The sequence below is a fragment of the Serinus canaria genome, chromosome 1 (genome assembly GCF_022539315.1).
Source record: "Serinus canaria isolate serCan28SL12 chromosome 1, serCan2020, whole genome shotgun sequence".
In the NCBI taxonomy this organism is placed as follows: domain Eukaryota; kingdom Metazoa; phylum Chordata; class Aves; order Passeriformes; family Fringillidae; genus Serinus; species Serinus canaria.
In genome coordinates, this window is record NC_066313.1 from 35,949,888 (window position 1) to 35,967,186 (window position 17,299).

A 17,299-nucleotide genomic window follows, 5' to 3' on the forward strand; every position below is an offset into this window, starting at 1 on the left:
ACAGACAGCTCAGATGGGAACTCCAAGAGTATAGAAAAGCCTCTCTGCTTTCAAACTCTGGTTTCTGAGCCAGCAGAAAGTGACCACGACATGAATCTCTGCTTGCTCTCAGTGTTGTCCAAGTGATGTCAGTGGTACAGGAGGGGGGACTGTGTGTCCAGAGACCCCATGTGGAGATCCAGTGCCTGCTTAAATAGGAGTTGGCGGAGGGGGATGAGCACTCACTGGATCTGACAGCTCAAGAGACTCATAGCAGAAAGAGACATACTCAGTTTTCTTGGGAGACAGTGGAAACCACAGCCCCAAAGTATAGGCCACATTCTTCCAGTCCCTGTCCATAAGTATGGGTCAGTAAATCTATTTTTATAGAAAGCTAGCATTTTGAAACCTAACGAACAGCATGAGTTTCAGAAACAGCTTGGCTCTTTGAACTGAAACTTCCCAGGAAAATTCAACCAAGTGTTTAAAGTGTGGTTAAGCTATAAGCTGCTGAATATGAGGTCTTAAAATGGGAAATGTCACACAACCTTAATAATAGTGTGGCACTTGCAGAGCTGCCCATGGTAAATGTATGTTTATCTGCATGAGTAACAGTATAAGCAATCTCAGCAATAGAAACCTTTACTGGAATCACATGCAAAGACTGCTGCAAGGTTTTCAACCACAGAGAGAAAACTCATGCTTGTAAAGCCTGCAATTATAAGTATAGTTACTCCCTTTTGATTTGATCAGTCCTGTATACATCTGGTTTTGATTAAAGTAAATGGCTTATATGAGTAGGCGATTTTATTTGAATGTGAAGCATTTGAGCGGAAATATTTACTGAGTCAAGGACTGTGGGCAGAGTGTGGGGACATAAAGTCATTTTGCTTTCCCCACTTTCCACTTTTCTTCTATTCTTTTTTCTTTTTTTTTTTTTTTCATGAACAGAGCTAAAATTCAAAGGGAGGAGAAAATGCAACATGGCACTTGGGTGGTGGGTTTAACACATGCTTTAAATGCTGTTGGCAGCATTACTCATGGCTGGTTTTGAGGATCAGGTAATTCATAAAAAAGAAATTCAGGAAAAATTAATGTCATAATACCACAGAACTGACCTGGTCTTACTAATGCTCTTGATCTTGCTTTTTTACACACGTAAACAGCCCAGCATACTGTGATGTGAGTATACCAAATTCACATCAATTATTTTTTTTAAAGTATTTTTAGAAATTTTGGGGTGTTTAATATTTTTAATAGCTGATTATAGGTGTCTGTTCTTGAATTCCTACTTTAAAAGCACGCCAATCCTCTCATAGAAAGCACTGGTTCAGCAAAGACTGATGTTCATTTTCATACCAACAAGTGGCAAGAGGCAATGATCTGCTTGAAGACAGATAAGTTAAATCTGGAGTGGCAGGACTGTGTATGGCTGAAAAACATACTCTACTTGAAGGTGGCCTGGTTTGACTGTAGACCAAAGTACAAATGCTGGGAGAGGTCCTCTTCCCTTTCAGTAGTTCTCGGCAGTTAACTTGGTGTGTAACACAGTGTGGTCAATGTCAAGGGCAGGGCAATTTCTGGATGTCAAGTTTGTGAGGTCTAGCTGCACAGCAGGGAGAGAAACTACAGAGAGAGACAAATGGAAAAGCCAAAGCACGTTAACAGATAAAAGCCAGCCTGTCTTGCATGGGACAGATAGAAACAGGAGCATACACATGTTAAAAAAAAAGAAAATTGGCAGCAGTTTGGAGAATCCTCTTTAATAAAGCCAAGTAAACCTTGGGATAGACAGACATTCAGATGCTCAGGCTGGGAATGCTACCAGCAGAGATGTTCACTACATAACAACACCCCATCTGCTGATGGCACCATGCCTGCCTTGGGCTGCTGCCTCTGCTTCTTAAGTGCCAAGCAAACACAGGTGTAGGCAGGGAGCCTGTCTAGTGTCCTGTCTCACTGCATGTTGCTCTTCAGTAAGGTCTGGGGTGAAAAACACCTTTTCCTCTGGGTAGGGACACGCCAAGAGTGCAGTAAGAGCAGCTGTTTGAGTCACAGGGAGAAGGTGAGATTTAACTGTGTAGAGAGGACTCAGATTGATGAAGGAGCGTGAGAGAAGCCTTTTAAAACAACCAATAAGCCCAAGACAGTGTGTGGGGCTACACAATGTTTCAGGCCATGAATGATATTTGATGCCAATCTTCTCATCACTGGGCTTCAGTTCCCCCTGTGGGCAGGACCAGGCAGAACTGGAAGACAGCTGGTCCCAAAGCCCGGAGCTGCACACAGAGAGGCTCCCCAGCACCAGCTGTTTGGCTCCATAGAGCCACTGCTGCTGCTCTGCGGGACTTGTCAATGTGGATACAGCCTAAAAAGGCTGGATTGTGGTTCACAGCTTGTTGTTGCTCTTAGGTCAGCTGTTGGGTACATGCTGCTATGGCACATGCTGAGAATGTTGTGGTCCCACCCTAGAGGCTTTCAGAGGTGCTTTCCAGAGCTTCCTGTCTTTTTCCGCTGATTCCCTCTGAAGAAACACTGTGGTGACATCACAAAATTTGCTGCCTTGGAGAATGCAGATCAACATTTCTAGGAATTAAATATTCAGTCCTTATGGGAGAAGCCCAGATGGACTTAAACACTGATGAATTTCCAAAACTTCAGTGTTTTCATTGTGAACAGGATCGAGCCCTACATTGTTTAAAAGAGATTTTTTTATCCCTTGGTGAGAGGAAAGGACACTGAGCCTTTTCTCATCCTTGAATGTGAGAAGTTTGCTTGTTATTCTTGTTCTAAACCAGAGGGAAGAAATGAATGGTACATTAGCAGGATATTAAATTAAAAGTATAATAAAAATCCTTTATTGGACCCAAGATGCACTCCCAGCCAGAAGGGTTTTCTTCACAATTTGCCTTTGTCCACAGCCATGTGGCTAAAATATGCAATAGCCAGCAAAATTACAGCCTCTGCTGGGAGGTTTGGAGAAGGATTAAAGGTCTGGCAGGTCTTCTGGCTGAGTGCTCTATGCTGTCTACTGAGCCATCATATCAGCCCTTCTCTTCCCTACTCCATGAATTTTGACATATGCTTTGCTGTGTTGGAGACCTCCCGGGTGAATGCTCTGCAGCTCTGAGCATGTGTGTCACAGAAAAGTTCTGTGTCTTTTGCCAGTGGATTGGACTTGGCAGGTGTATGGCAGTGAATCCAACAAGAGGAAACACCAGTGATAAATATGGTAATTTAATACTGTCTTGTTTTAGTGCCTTCTTGATTTCTAACTTTGATCCTTAGACTTAGAATCTATAGTGAATACTGTACTCTTCTAATGTCTGATGTGTGTTCAACCATCATTAAATCAAATTGTGTGATAAATGTAGGCTTTCAGAAGCAGATTTTTATTCTGGTCCTGTTCATACGCTGCTGAACAAGGCTCTGACCCATCTGGTGCATTCAGTTTCATCTCTTCTTAGCATAAAATGCATAAATCCATGTTTCTTTTATGGTTGGTGGTAAAAATATATTTTTAATCAAATCAATACTTCTCAAGTTTTCTGTAATGGACAAATATAAACAGAATATGTTACAGAACTTGGGAGTTAGCTGAAACAAACAAAAGGCATGAAAAGAAAGTGATTCAAAGGCTTTGTCTTACAAATGATTGGCACCTGAGAACTTGGTTAAAAAACAACAGAAACTTGGCTTTTAATATCACTTTAGAATTATGGATGCTTATAAAGTATCAGATAACAAACAGAATAACATATATATTCTGCTGTTACATAAGGCAACAGAACTGATTATGAATAAAGTGGTTTATATGAATTGAACATTCTCCTTTTGCCTAAACTCATTGAGACTATAAAAAACATATAAAACATTAGTGTAAATTTTTGAACTATAGATGTCACTGTTCAGTCATAAAAAGAAAGTGCTGAAACAGCCTTATTTATTCATGCTGTGAATTCTACCTGCAGTCACAGCTTTGTAGTTCCTCAGACCCGGATCACTATAGGCCCAGAAAGCTGTTCACATTGTCTGAGTGAGATATTTTTAAGACACAAACAGAAATAAACCCATCTTGCTGATGCTTACTAAACATCCTTTTTGGGAAGCCCAGAAGTTGAATAATTTATTTTCTTAACTCTATAACCTTGGAGAGATCAGTGTGTCTGTCTCCCTTCTTGTACCAGGACAATGAAACAGCATGATATTTGAGTATCTCTTTCATTTATCTTCGATTAAATAGTACTGGACTCTTGAGTGAGTATGCCAGCAAGTCTGGTTCCAAGTTTATTCTCAAAAGCCTGTCCTCATGAAAGATTATTCAATTAGAGTAGCTGAGCAAGGCAAATTGAACTATATAGGACATAAAAGATGTGAGAGTCTTGATGCAGAATTGCTTTTTCCTTTATTCCTCCACTGGGTTTTCCATATTGTTTCCATGAAATTCTTTTCCTTGTAACTGTGCTGGAAATTCCTGCCATATTTGCAGAAAGAGTAACTTTTAAATAACTTTTAATTCACGTTTTTTCCAGATGTATAGATATAGAAAGTTTTTAAAAATACATTTCAAAGGCTCACCACGGAGAGATGATATTTCCACTACATCAGCTTGACTGCCAATAATTTTGACACTGAATTGAGTTGCACTCAACCATTTCAGCTCTAACTGCAGCTGTATTAATGGCAGGAAGACTCCTTGTTTTAGTTGCTTAATATGCTATATTCACTAGGTATGTGAACCCCATAACTGGAGCTTGAACCTTGCCTACACATCTGTTTAGGACATTTGGGTTATATAAGAAACTTTTTAAAAGAGCAGTCAAAGTTTTTTTACAGATGTCCAGGAAAATTTTGCTGGCTCAACAGCTCTAACTTAGGAGGAACTGTCTTAGCCATCTCTTGGCTTTCACAGCCTACATGTTCCATACTCTGTTTAAGCAAAAAAGCAGTCCATATCCAGTTCACAACTTTTAGAGATGCACTGCCTCACTGGATTTCTTTGTGACTTTAAATAAAGCTTTTATTAATGGCACTGTGCCACATGAACTCACAAGCAGAGAAAAAGAAAAAAGATATTTGTCATTTGATACTTGGCAGGGTGAACTGATGTGTTTAAAACCTCTTTTTTTTTAAATTCTGCTGTTTCCCCTGTGTTGGCAAAAAACACAGAAATGGGACTTCAGTCCCCAACAGAGTCCCCCTCCACATGAATGTTGTTATGCCTGATGAATTGCAGTGAGTGATTAATCAGAATTTGATAGCACACTAGTACTGAACGTAATCAGCTCTGATTAGTTCTGGTATTGCCCAGGTCAGCTGGTATTTTGAAGTTTATAGTTTCTGCCTTGATGATGCCCTTTATAAAACTGGTGTTTTAGTACTGTCACATCCCCATTGGGTTGTTCTCTTAAAGGGCAGAGATGGAAAAGCTCTTTGTGAATTTGTTCATCAGTGAAGACCCAAAAGAAGAGTAGGCTGCCTCTATCAGCAAACAGTTTGAAAAAGTTGGGAAATACATCCTTGATCTAGAATATTTCTTATTACCTTTCTCGAAATGTTTTCACAAATGACATTTATTCTTACCTGAATCGTGACGATTACGATGGTCTGGGCTGAGCCTCTGGTTGCAGACATGAGCTCTGATTGCCTGGGCGTCTCAGATAGACCATCTCTTGACTAGCATTAGTGTAGACCACATGGACAGACCAGAATGAGTGTAAACATCCCCTTGCCCCCACAGTACAATTTGTTTTTTGGTGTGAAGCAGCCAAATGGGTCCTCTAGCTTTTAGACAGACTCAGTGGTAGGAGTCTAATTTCCTTCTCTCTGTCCCTCACCTCCTAGGGTACCACTGCAATTGCCTCTCCCAGTTTACAGGAAGGAATTGTGAGTCAGAGATCACAGCCTGCTTCCCAAATCCTTGCCGGAATGGAGGCTCGTGTGATCCCATCGGCAATGCTTTCATCTGCAACTGCAAAAATGGCCTGACAGGAGTAACGTAAGTGTCCCTCCCCAGGTGGGCAATGGGAGCTTTTTGACTCAGTGATGATGGGCTTTTTGATCAGGCATTTTGTACCAAAAAGCTGTGATTCACCTCACAAAAAATAACCCAAGCTTAGCGCTTATTCCAAGTCAGAGCTAATGACAGCTGAGAAATCCCTGAGACTTGCATGCTCAGAAATGTTTTTTCTGAACTTACCTTCCTAAGCTGTTGATTCAGGATGTTATCTCAAGACAGTTTTCTCTGAGGTACACCTGTCTGTTGCCAGCTTTTTGAACAATCTCATAAAACCTGTGGAAGCTGCTGTGTAATCTTTGTTTTGAAAATTGATCAATTATTTAGTCACCTTAGCCCTAACATAAAAGGCTAATTTGTTGCAGTCATTTTCTTAAATCCCTCCCTTGATCATAAACTTGGTGTAGACACAGAAAATCCAGACCTGCACATCAACATGCTTTTCCCTTATCTGGTTGTCTACTGTTTGTACTTTTTCTCTGCATTTTGCTACCTCTTATTCTTTCCAGTTCTCCTCTCTCTTTATGGTTCCTGTTCTTTTTCTTCCCTAATCTCTAATATCTGTTTATTTCATCTCTGGACCTAAACAATTTTACATAGTCAGTCTCTCCTCTCCTCTCCTCTCCTCTCCTCTCCTCTCCTCTCCTCTCCTCTCCTCTCCTCTCCTCTCCTCTCCTCCCTCCTCTCCTCTCCTCTCCTCCTCTCCTCTCCTCTCCTCTCCTCTCCTCTCCTCTCCTCTCCTCTCCTCTCCTCTCCTCTCCTCTCCTCTCCTCTCCTCTCCTCTCCTCTCCTCTCCTCTCCTCTCCTCTCCTCTCCTCTCCTCTCCTCTCCTCTCCTCTCCTCTCCTCTCCTCTCCTCTCCTCTCCTCTCCTCTCCTCTCCTCTATTCTGATGTTTTTATGATATTTTTTCTCAACTATCTTCTCCTTGAATCCCCCTCTAATATTTTATATTGAAACCCATGGGGTAGTCCAAAAACAGTATAAAAAGGCAGATTCTCTAGTACATTCAGTAAGCCTCACTAGGGTGAAGGTGCCTTTTCCTATCAGATGCATTGTTTCCTTCTTGATATCTATCAGATGCTTTAAACTCTTATTTCCTTCTTGATATTTCCATTTTATTGTCTTTAAAAAAACCCATGGAATAGCTGTAGAAAAAATTAAATGCCATTAAATAATATGATAATAATATGATGATTTGCAAAGTACCACAAGGTGTTAACTAATGGCACCACTTTAACAGTCCTGCTTGTGCTTCATGCACAAGCAGGACTGCCTCTTAGATGTTCTCGAGATTCCAGACTCTCCTTTTCTTCTTTTAAGGTGTGAAGAAGACATCGATGAGTGTGAAAGAGAAGAATGTGAAAATGGAGGCTCCTGTGTCAACATCTTTGGTTCATTTCTGTGTAACTGCACCCCTGGCTATGTGGGTCAATACTGTGGTCTGCGCCCTGTGGTGGTTCCCAATATACAAGCTGGGCATTCCTACGTTGGCAAGGAGGAGCTGATAGGAATAGCCGTGGTCCTGTTTGTCATTTTTATGTTAATTGTTCTTTTCATCATTTTTCGCAAGAAAGTTTTCAGGAAGAACTATTCCCGCAACAACATCACGCTCGTACAGGATCCAGCCACTGCGGCCCTGCTCAACAAGAGCAATGGCATCCAATTCAAGAACATCAGGAACAGTGGAGACAGCAGAAATATCTACCAGGAGGTTGGGCCTCCACAGGTGCCAGTGAGGCCAATGGCCTATACCCCGTGCTTCCAGAGTGACTCACGGAATAACCTGGACAAGATAGTGGATGGGCTTGGTGTGGAGCACCAGGAGATGACAACGTTTCATCCCGAGTCCCCTCGAATACTGACAGCCAGGAGGGGGGTGGTGGTGTGCAGTGTAGCTCCAAACCTGCCTGCTGTGTCTCCCTGTCGCTCCGACTGTGACTCCATCAGGAAGAGCACGTGGGATGCTGGGACAGAAAGTAAGTAGCACTGCGTGCCGGTCTCGTTCTTCCCTGCCAGCAGTAAGGGTTGCCTTCAGGGTGCAGCAGGTACAGTGGCACAGGTGCTCTTAGTGCTCCAGCCTAATACATGTGCACTGTTACATTTCCCCAAGAAGTGATCTGGTTTAATTTTGAAAGGTTGTAACTAAACCAGGCATTTAAGGCCCCTCCTTCTATGCATGGAGTATGACTAAAAGCATTTATTTCACTCATTGAGAAAGCATATATGAGTAAGTGCTCTGAGCGTTTTTCAGTGATACAATGCAATTATCTTTCAGTTGGAAAAAAAACAATTTGGGGCAGATTTCTCAAATACAAATTCAGTTAGGTTCAGGCTCTTTGTTTCCCAAGGGAGTTAAAAATATTTAAACCTTCTTCAAGAAGCAATCCTGTTTTGCATCAGGGAGAAATGAACTAATATTCCCTACTTTCAGTGTCCGTGAAGTGAAGCAGAAAATCACATATGGCTTGATATAAAGGATCACCTTTTCAGGCCATTGCATTCCCCTCTGCTTTCAGTATCAGAGCCATCATGGAATTTTCAATCCCCATGCTGACCCTATTTGTGTACTGATGGTTTCTCACCCGATAACACAGCACTCCCTCCATTGCTCAGCTGGAGATGAAGCAGATCTCACATTGTCTATCATGGCAGGAAATACCAGTTTTCTGGAAAAGAGTTACAGCCCTGCGTCATCTATCCTTGCAAGTCAGACCATGTCATGTGGACTGGGAGATGTTTACTTCACCGTATATGATTTTTTTAAAGGTGTTTTCTCATATTTGGGATTTTCCTAATGCATCTTCCAATACCTGTTGGAGGGGGACATTTCACAAGAGCCTGTAGTGATGAATGGCCTTAAGCTGAAGAAGGGTAGGACTAGATTAGCTGTTAGGAAGAAATTCTTGATGTGAGGTGGTGAGGCACTGAAGCAGGTTGCTCAGAGAAGGGATGGATCCCTGGAAAGGTTCAACGCCAGATTGGATGGGGCTCTGAGCAACCTTGTCTAGTGAAAGGTTCCTTGTCCATGGCAGGGAAATTGGAAGCAGTTATCTTTAAGGTCCCTTCCAGCTCAGAGTGTTCCATGATTCTATGATCTTCAACCTTATTGCAGCACAGCCTTAACCAAAACTGTCACGTAAAACTGCACAATCCAGTCCTATAATTGAAAGCAATGGGAACTGAGTAATACAGAGAGGAATTAAGCAACAGGTCAAGAGGACAGCATTATGTTGTACTGGGGAGGTTCAGGATGGACATCTGGAAGAATTTTTTCTCTGGAAGAGTGGTCAAGCCTTGGAATTGGCTCCCCAGGGAGGTGGTAGAGTCACCATTCCTGGAAGTGTTCAAGAAATTATTTGGAATGGGACTTAATGCTGTGGTTAGGTTGGCATAGTGATGTTCAGTCAAAGGTTGGACTCCATGATCTTGGAGGTCTTTTCCAGCCTTACAGAATTCATTATTCTATAGCTGTGCCCTGATCCACACATTTTCATCCAAGGCAGCACACTGGCTAAGATCATGTAGTGAAAAATTGAATTAATGTTCATTTATTTGGTGTGTATTTCAGGGTCATGTTGTGTCTGACCTTTTCAACTTTGAATATAGTTCAGCTGATTGAAAGCATCATCACACCAGCCCCCACACAGGCTCTGTTCTGTATTCTCCTGGGGGTTTGTGCCACAGGCACTGCTGGTGCTGGTACTGGTACAAATTTCTGCTCACCATGAGGCCATACCAGGGAGACAGACCTCAGCTGTCACAGAGTGGGAAGCAGTTTTGTTACTGCAGCTCTCACTTCATCAGCTCCATACCCTGCTGCTCAGCAGGAGCAAATCAGCTCTTACTGTGTGGAGGTGTGCCGTGCTGGGTAGGAATACATACAGCTGGCAGGTGGAGAGCTGTGCTTTCATGTTGATAGCACCTGACCTTCTTCATTTGTGATTGGCTCAGGTATCTTAGTGCTTATAATGGAGAATAACTTTTTGTGGTCCTGATTGTTGCCCATGTAATGTGTAGTTGAATGTGTTTATTTATATATGCTTAATTACAGGAGAATTTATACCGTAGGTTGCAGTTACATTTCTAAATAGTAGAGTTGTGAAGACTGAATGTCCCTGATGAAAAGCAATGTAAATTAAAGCATAATCTATTATATGTCAGTGATGGAGCTATTAAAATCTGATCCAGGGGCCACTGATATGAATAACAAGATGCACAGTAACTTTACTGAGCATTGAATGAGCCTTTAATGAGGCTCTCAAATTAGGAAATGAACAGTAGAGTTAAATGCAACTGTAATCTCTTGTATAAGCTGTTTATACCACATTCCTTAAGTCATCACTTTCATTGCTTTTAAGACTGCATGCCATCTAAAAAGACAATATTGAATACAGATGTTTCTTCCTTGATTACAGTTGTCATCCACTTGAAAGACTCCTTTGGCTTCAAACTCTTCAAAAGTCTAGGTATCTTCACCAACTCTCTCCTTGACAAATAGGTCATGTCCTCTGTGTGAAGGAAATAATTTTATTCTGACTCATATAATAGAAGGCAGGATTTAAATGTGTCCATGATATAAATAGATAAGTGTGCATACCTAGAGAGTACCATTTTGCTTTGTCTTTGCTGTCAATGAAGGTAAAGGGGTTGATGACGCTGAAGAAGTGACCTGTTTTTCAGGAAGTAATAAAGGCAGCAACTCTGAAGTACAGTCCCTCAGCTCCTTCCAGTCTGATTCCGGTGATGATAATGGTAAGAAATGACTTCATCTTTATTATGCTGGGGGAAAAGCTATTTATCTCTCTCTCCCTAATATTATTAAAATAATTATGTGACATCTTGAAACTCTTGGATGATGCCAAAAGTAAGAAAGTCGTGGGTTCAAACCCTGACTTTGTGTTCCACTTACTAAATTATAGGAACATAATAAAAATCTTGATGCTTGGGGCTGTTGTATCAGGACCGAGCTTTACAGCAAATTAGAGGTATGATACAGCAGAGTCACACTGCCAAGATGTAAGTTGACTAATAGGTTGCAAGTGAAACTGTAGAATTTTTATAATTTTCCTTCCAGGAAGAGCATGACTTTCATGTTTCACCAGTCGAATAAAAGGGATTTCTGTGCTATTTGCCAGGTCTCATTCATGGTCCCAACAAAACTCTGCTGCTGCTCAGCCACAACAATGAGCAGATGAGGCAGTCCCCAGCATCTTGGCCTCTCCCTGGCAATCACAGCTCAGCAAACAATAGAGCACCGTTAAATCCTTGTTCAGTGCATACTCAGTGCCTGCCTCTCATGTCCTGCCTGCATCATTATCCATTATCTTCCTGGGTGACACAGGCAGAGCCATACACAGCCCACTAAAAGGGCCACAGAGTCAGAGCAAACCTTTGTTCTCGGAGCCCACGTATGTTGAGCAGTGGGTCTGAGAAAAGTCAAGATGTTTCTGCTGGGGAGGGATGGTGGATGTCTGGAAGCCTCGTTCAGACGCACAGAAAAAGACTATCACAAAGGAATCATACTTGGTTTCCTCAGCCACCAGTTAATGAACTGTCTGTAGACTCAGTTCCTCAATCATGTCATGCAGCTGTTCTCTAGGAACTCTGAAAAGTTGGGAAAAGCACTGCTAGCAAAAGACACTTGCAGTTCCTTTTGGTCTGCTGTGGCTGAAGCATTACAGTTATTTTGTCAGGCTTCCAAATGCTTTTCTGCCCCTGCACCAAAAAGATCCTTTTAGCCTTTTTTTTAGGATAAGTATGATTTAATAATAAGTATTTACATTATAGTTACCTTTGGAATAATTATTCAAGTGGTCATTTATTGTACATTGTTACTTTTTTTAACAAATTCTAATTGGACATTTCAAACTCCTGATCCTGTCTCCACTGAAATCATTGACACAGTACCCAGAGAAGCTGGATTGGACCTTCTGTGCCCACTCATTTTTTGTGAAGGCTGCATTTAAAATATGACCTTTAGAGATAACATTTCTAGTTCAGGGTTCAAACAAATCCATATCTTCAGGGAGAACGAGGGAAGAAACTTAAATCATCTGAGTCATTTGCAGAGATCGATGCAAGACCACACTCTGGTTTGCTTGAAGCAGCAGGAAAGGTTTGCAGCGAAAGAGCCTAAAGGGCAAAGGCAGGCATAAGTAAGCATATGTATATACTCACATGCCTGTACTTTAGGGCTAATGGATAAGCCTCCTGAAGCCATGAATCCTTGCTCTTCTTGTCACTTTAATTCTTTGTACTTCACATACCTGCAAAGGTTAGAAGGTTGTCAGTGAAAACACAACAAATACAGTTCAGCATCCACGCTCTTTGATGAGACAGGACAGTGGCTCCTTCTCCAAACCCCTTCCTCCAAATCCAAGAGCAATGCTGCTGGCTTCTCAGGCTAGCAGAGACAGGCTTGTGTCACACAAATGTACAAATGGCTCTGCTGACAGTGACTTGTGAAACTGGGTGGCAGCTTCAGACTGGGGAAACCTATCTTGCAGCAGTGGATCACTGGGCTGAATTACACTGAAGGTGCAAGCAGCTTCTACTCACCCCCTGTAGGGCTCTTGGAGTCCTTCTCTTGCTGTGTCAAGGGCTTGTCTTACCATGTAAGCTCACACGGGGTGAGATTTTGAAGCTACTTTTTTCCTGTCACCTTATTTTTCCTGCATTTAAATTGCTCAGCTTCCCTAGTCTTTCTGTGAGTAGTTAGCAGTAATTTTTGTAATCCAAAATCTGAGCAATACTGTATTTGAGCATTGACTTGCTCTAAGCTGTGTGAGGTGGGGCTCCCTCTTTTCTGTAAATATGCTCTGCACGGCTCCCACCAGAGCTAGCCTTCAGTTCCAAAGAAAACCACACTGGCCCTACGTTTTGACTTGTTTTTCACTCTTAGGTTTCTTCCTCTAATAGTTTATAGCTGCCCTCCATCTTTTTTCCCAGCCATGCAGCAGTAACTGCATGGAGCCCCTTATTTTTCTACCATGTTTATTGTGCATGAGCCAGTACAAGTCTCCTTTGTATAATTGCTCTTGCTGCTGATGGCATAAATATGCTGATCATAGACACAGAAAAGGGGTCCTTTGGTTTTTCAAGGCTCTTTTTGCTGAGCCCTCACTAGAACTGAGGAAATTGGATGATACACCTGAACCCATTCCCAATATTTAGCAAAAATGTGAAAATATTCAACGTATGTCTGCACTGTTAACACATTTCTTGTGATCTCTTAAGTCTGTTGGTTGTGTGAAACAAAAAAGTATGTTTTGCCCCATGTTTCTGGTCCCCTCCTCAGCCTGCTCCAAGAAGGGGGTTTTCTTATAACTAAAGACAAAGGAAAGGGGAAGGATCCACTGCCCACTCATCCAGAGCTTTCCCTTTGGTTTTGATTTTTGGGTTTATTTCATGTTCCCAGAGGCAGGAGGGTTGGGTGGTGCAAAATGCAGATCACCTGGAAGACCACACATTGCAGGCCTCCACATTAAACAGCTGCACAGTCTTATATTAATGATTTGTTGGAGCACCTGCAGAGAACACACAAAGCATTTGGGAAACTATTCTGTCAAACACGGGTCAAAATTTGAACCACACCTACGTGGCAGTGTCCTCCTAATTATAGATGTGCTGCTGAACCTCCCTGAGGTATTGCATGGCATGGCACAGACAGTAAATAAGTAAAACATTCCTCTTGGGAGATAGATTGAGCTTAAAACCATTTCTGATGGTGTGATGGTCTAAAAGATAATGATCCTTGGAGCACATTGCACCATCTCTGGAGGCCTCTCTAAGCAAGAATGAATTGGGAATTAGTGTCAGGTAGACAAGATACTGCTTTGGTTAATTGAATCAGCTGACCAGTCTGCTTGAATTTATGAGGTGATACACATCATCCCATATGCCTTTCTGGAAATGCTGGTTTGGAATTTATCAGCACTCTGAAGATATATGGGATTATCTGAAATAAAATGTCCTGCAATCCACTGCATAAATCATGCATTGGTCAGCAGCCTTTTTTTTTTTTTCTTTCAATGTCAGTTCTGTCTTTTGAGAGAATTTATTGTGGTAACCTATGATGTGTGTTTTAAATACTAACCTGAAGCTGTCCTTCCCCTCCCTTTATTTTCTGCTTTCCCTCCCCTGCAAGCTTCCATAGTGACTGTCATACAGCTTGTCAACAATGTAGTTGACACTATAGAAAATGAAGGTATTTAAATTTTTTTCTTTCTTGTTATACAACAATGCTTCTTGTTTTCATTGTGAAACATTCCAGCAGAACCTCACTAATCTACACTGACCAGCAATCCTGTGGCAGGGATTGGGTTTTGCAGATCAGCATGTTCACCAGCAAACATGAAAATGCCAGAGGAATGTGCCACAAAATATCTGTGGGTAACTGGAGGTGGTAGAAAAGGTGTCAAGCCTTCATCCTCTTCTGTCCAAGTCAATGTTTCTGCTTGTTTATTCTCATTACCTTCAGAGAAAATAATAGACTGATAATGGAGCCATGTCATTGAGATGATCCTGGCTGCAGAGACTGGGAAGCAGAAGATGACACGGGAAGTCTGTAAAGTGTCCCATGCTGCAGCAGAGCTGGGTTATGTACCCCAGCGGTGTCACACAGAGAGGAGCACAGTGGTGGCTGGCTGGAGGCTGGTTTCTCCCAGGAAACCCTGCCAAGCAGCAGATGTGTGGGCACAGCTCCACGGATGCCGTGGCTCTCCCGTGGCGTTGGTGTGCCCGTTCCACAGAGCACGGCAATGTGCTCCAAGGACCAGCACTCACCTCTTCCACTGACCTCCTGGGTAACCTCAGGCATATCATGTTATGAGTGAACCTGTAATGCGGGGATATCACTGTTTTCTTTTTTCCATAAAGCACTGAGGAAATGTCTTGTTGTCATAGATAAACATTTCTTTTATTTATTTTCCAACATTTTTCCCACCCTTGGGCAAATGTCAACTCAGCATCAAGTCAGGTTATGCACAAGTCAAAAATTTCATCTGTCCTTAGCAAATTTAAGACAGATTTTACATACTTCAGCTAATCTAGTCTGCATAATACATTAAGATGATTAAGTAAATTATTTTTGTGAAACTACTGAGTTTTTTCTTGAGCCAGTGTCACAGTAATTTTGAAAAACACTTTTACTGCCAGCTAGTCATGCCACTTGAGTATTTGTTAACAGTGCATTTATTAATGTCCTGAAGTGTAAGAGTGCCATTCTTCTCACTATCAAAAAAAACCCCAAAAATTAACTAGCCAAGGTTAATTCAAAAGAAAGTCCCATTCAAAAAATAAAAAAATAACCTTGAAAAGAAACCATAGGCACTGCAAATTACCTTGCCTTCCTGAGGGAAAGCTTAAGCAAACACACTGGCTCATTGTCATCCTTTAGAGGTCAGAAAAAGCCAGTCTAGCAGTAGTTTCAAGAGACTGTCACTGAAAATGCTTTGCCCACTTCCCAGTTTCTTATATGAAACTTAGGATTCTTAGGATTGTCTGCTCTGCAGCAGAGCTGTTGGAAGTGGTGAATAGTTAGCCACACTGGAGCTCTGGGCAGAATTGCTGCCACGGAGTGATGGGAGGGTGGGGCCCCTGCCCCAGGGACCTGCCCAGGGTGGTGCAAGTCAGCCAATTGGTGAGGTTCTCCTGGATCCTGATCCACACAACTCAGAGGGCCCTGACACAGCTCAGGTGCAGGGCCATCACACTGACCCCAGCACAGTGAAATCCGCTGTACAAAGAAGAGAGAAGTGCAGAAGAGAGGTTAGGGCCGGTTCAGACACTGCTGCTAAACCTGTAGTAGCCCCAGCCCTCCTCACTCCAGGACATGGCAGAGCAGGTGGAGAACTCCTGCCTGGCTATCCAGCTAAGGGAAAAATCACTATCACCCCATGCACCATGTGGTGATGAGCAAGGACAAGCGTGGTCTGAAGGAAGGGCTGGAGAAGTCTTCCCTTGCCTGTGTCTGAGCCACAGAGGTTATGTGATGCCATGGAGGTCTGTTTCTCCTGCCAGGCCTCCTCCAGCAATGTCATCCAGAGACTTTGCCCGATGACTTCTTGCATGGAGCCAAATAACATGCGGCTGAACAAGAGCATATCCATCTAGAAAATGCTGCAGCTTCTTCCCCGCTCTTGTCTCACATAAACCTCCTCCCTTGCTCTCTCCCCCACCCCTGCACCCTCTCCATACTGGAATGCCTCCCTCCCCACCAGCTAGCATGGCAGTGCAGGTGGGAGGTGGGTGTGGGGTTGCGGAGCATTGTAGCTGATAGCCCCATTAAATGGCTTTGTATTCTATTCTATTCAGGTTCTTATACCGTGCCCATCACCATGGTATCTGAGCCCAGGTGGGCCCAGATTTGTTTGAACCGGCCCTGAGAATGGTAGATTCTTATTTTTCTGTTTCAAAGTGAACAAGTGGGAGAAAAATGTACTTTGCAATTATAAGCCGTGTCGATGGTGGATAGCCCTTTTTTGTGCTAAGAATTACAACACTAATGTAATTCTGTATCTGTTCAGTGAGGGTAAATAATTAAGATATGACAGAAAAGGAGTATAATACACGACATAAACATTTCTTTATGTATGTCTGCATTTGACAGGCAAGCTTATCTTGTACGTTAAAATAAAAAATAATAAAAATCCTACTAAAATGACACCATGGCAGCTGTACTTTAGAAATATGCATGCAGAGTTTTGTATTTTCACATGTAATACAATGCTGGTGACAAGCTCCGAGTTACCAGTTTTTGCTTTTCACTTTGTATCTGACAGTGTCTGTTATGGATCAAGGACAGAACTACAACAGAGGTGATTTTTCTGGGGCACCTTCTGCCTGTGGGCCAGGGTGGGCAGAGCACTGACTTGATCTGTTTGGTTTGTTTCTTGAACTGCCTCACGTGTACTCTTTTGTTTGAATTCTGTTGGGTTCAAAAGATGCATGAGAATGGTCAGCCACTTCTTTTGTTTCAAAATTCAGTTTTCAGTCAATCAGATTATTTGCTTGCACACTTTGTTTCTCGCAGTCATTGGAGGTGGAAGGGGAGGTAAGCTTCTGTAGGCATGCCGACTGCATTTAAAGATGTTTTTCAAATAACTGTGAAAAGCAGCAATTCAGACATTTAGATTTCTTGGACTCATAGTTTCTAATACAACCCAGTAGCATCTTAAAAAGCAAAACGCCTGAGAGTGGCCGTGTTTTGTTTCTTTGCTTGTTTGCATTAGCATCATAATGCAATTTATTCTCCTCCTCTCCCCTCTGGTCAGAGCATGGCTGACCTGTGTCCGTGGCCGGCG

The 17,299-nt window shown here is 42.3% G+C and overlaps 1 protein-coding gene across 1 annotated transcript in view; it reads left to right on the forward strand.

Moving 5' to 3' along the window:
* FAT3 (FAT atypical cadherin 3) overlaps window positions 1-17,299 on the forward strand; it is a 98,511-nt gene that overhangs the window by 74,561 nt on the left and 6,651 nt on the right. Inside the window, exons 18-20 of the mRNA XM_050976428.1 lie at window positions 5,824-5,977; window positions 7,317-7,972; window positions 10,677-10,748. Coding sequence (XP_050832385.1) covers window positions 5,824-5,977; window positions 7,317-7,972; window positions 10,677-10,748 — 882 coding nt within the window. The remainder of the gene's footprint in view (window positions 1-5,823; window positions 5,978-7,316; window positions 7,973-10,676; window positions 10,749-17,299) is intronic.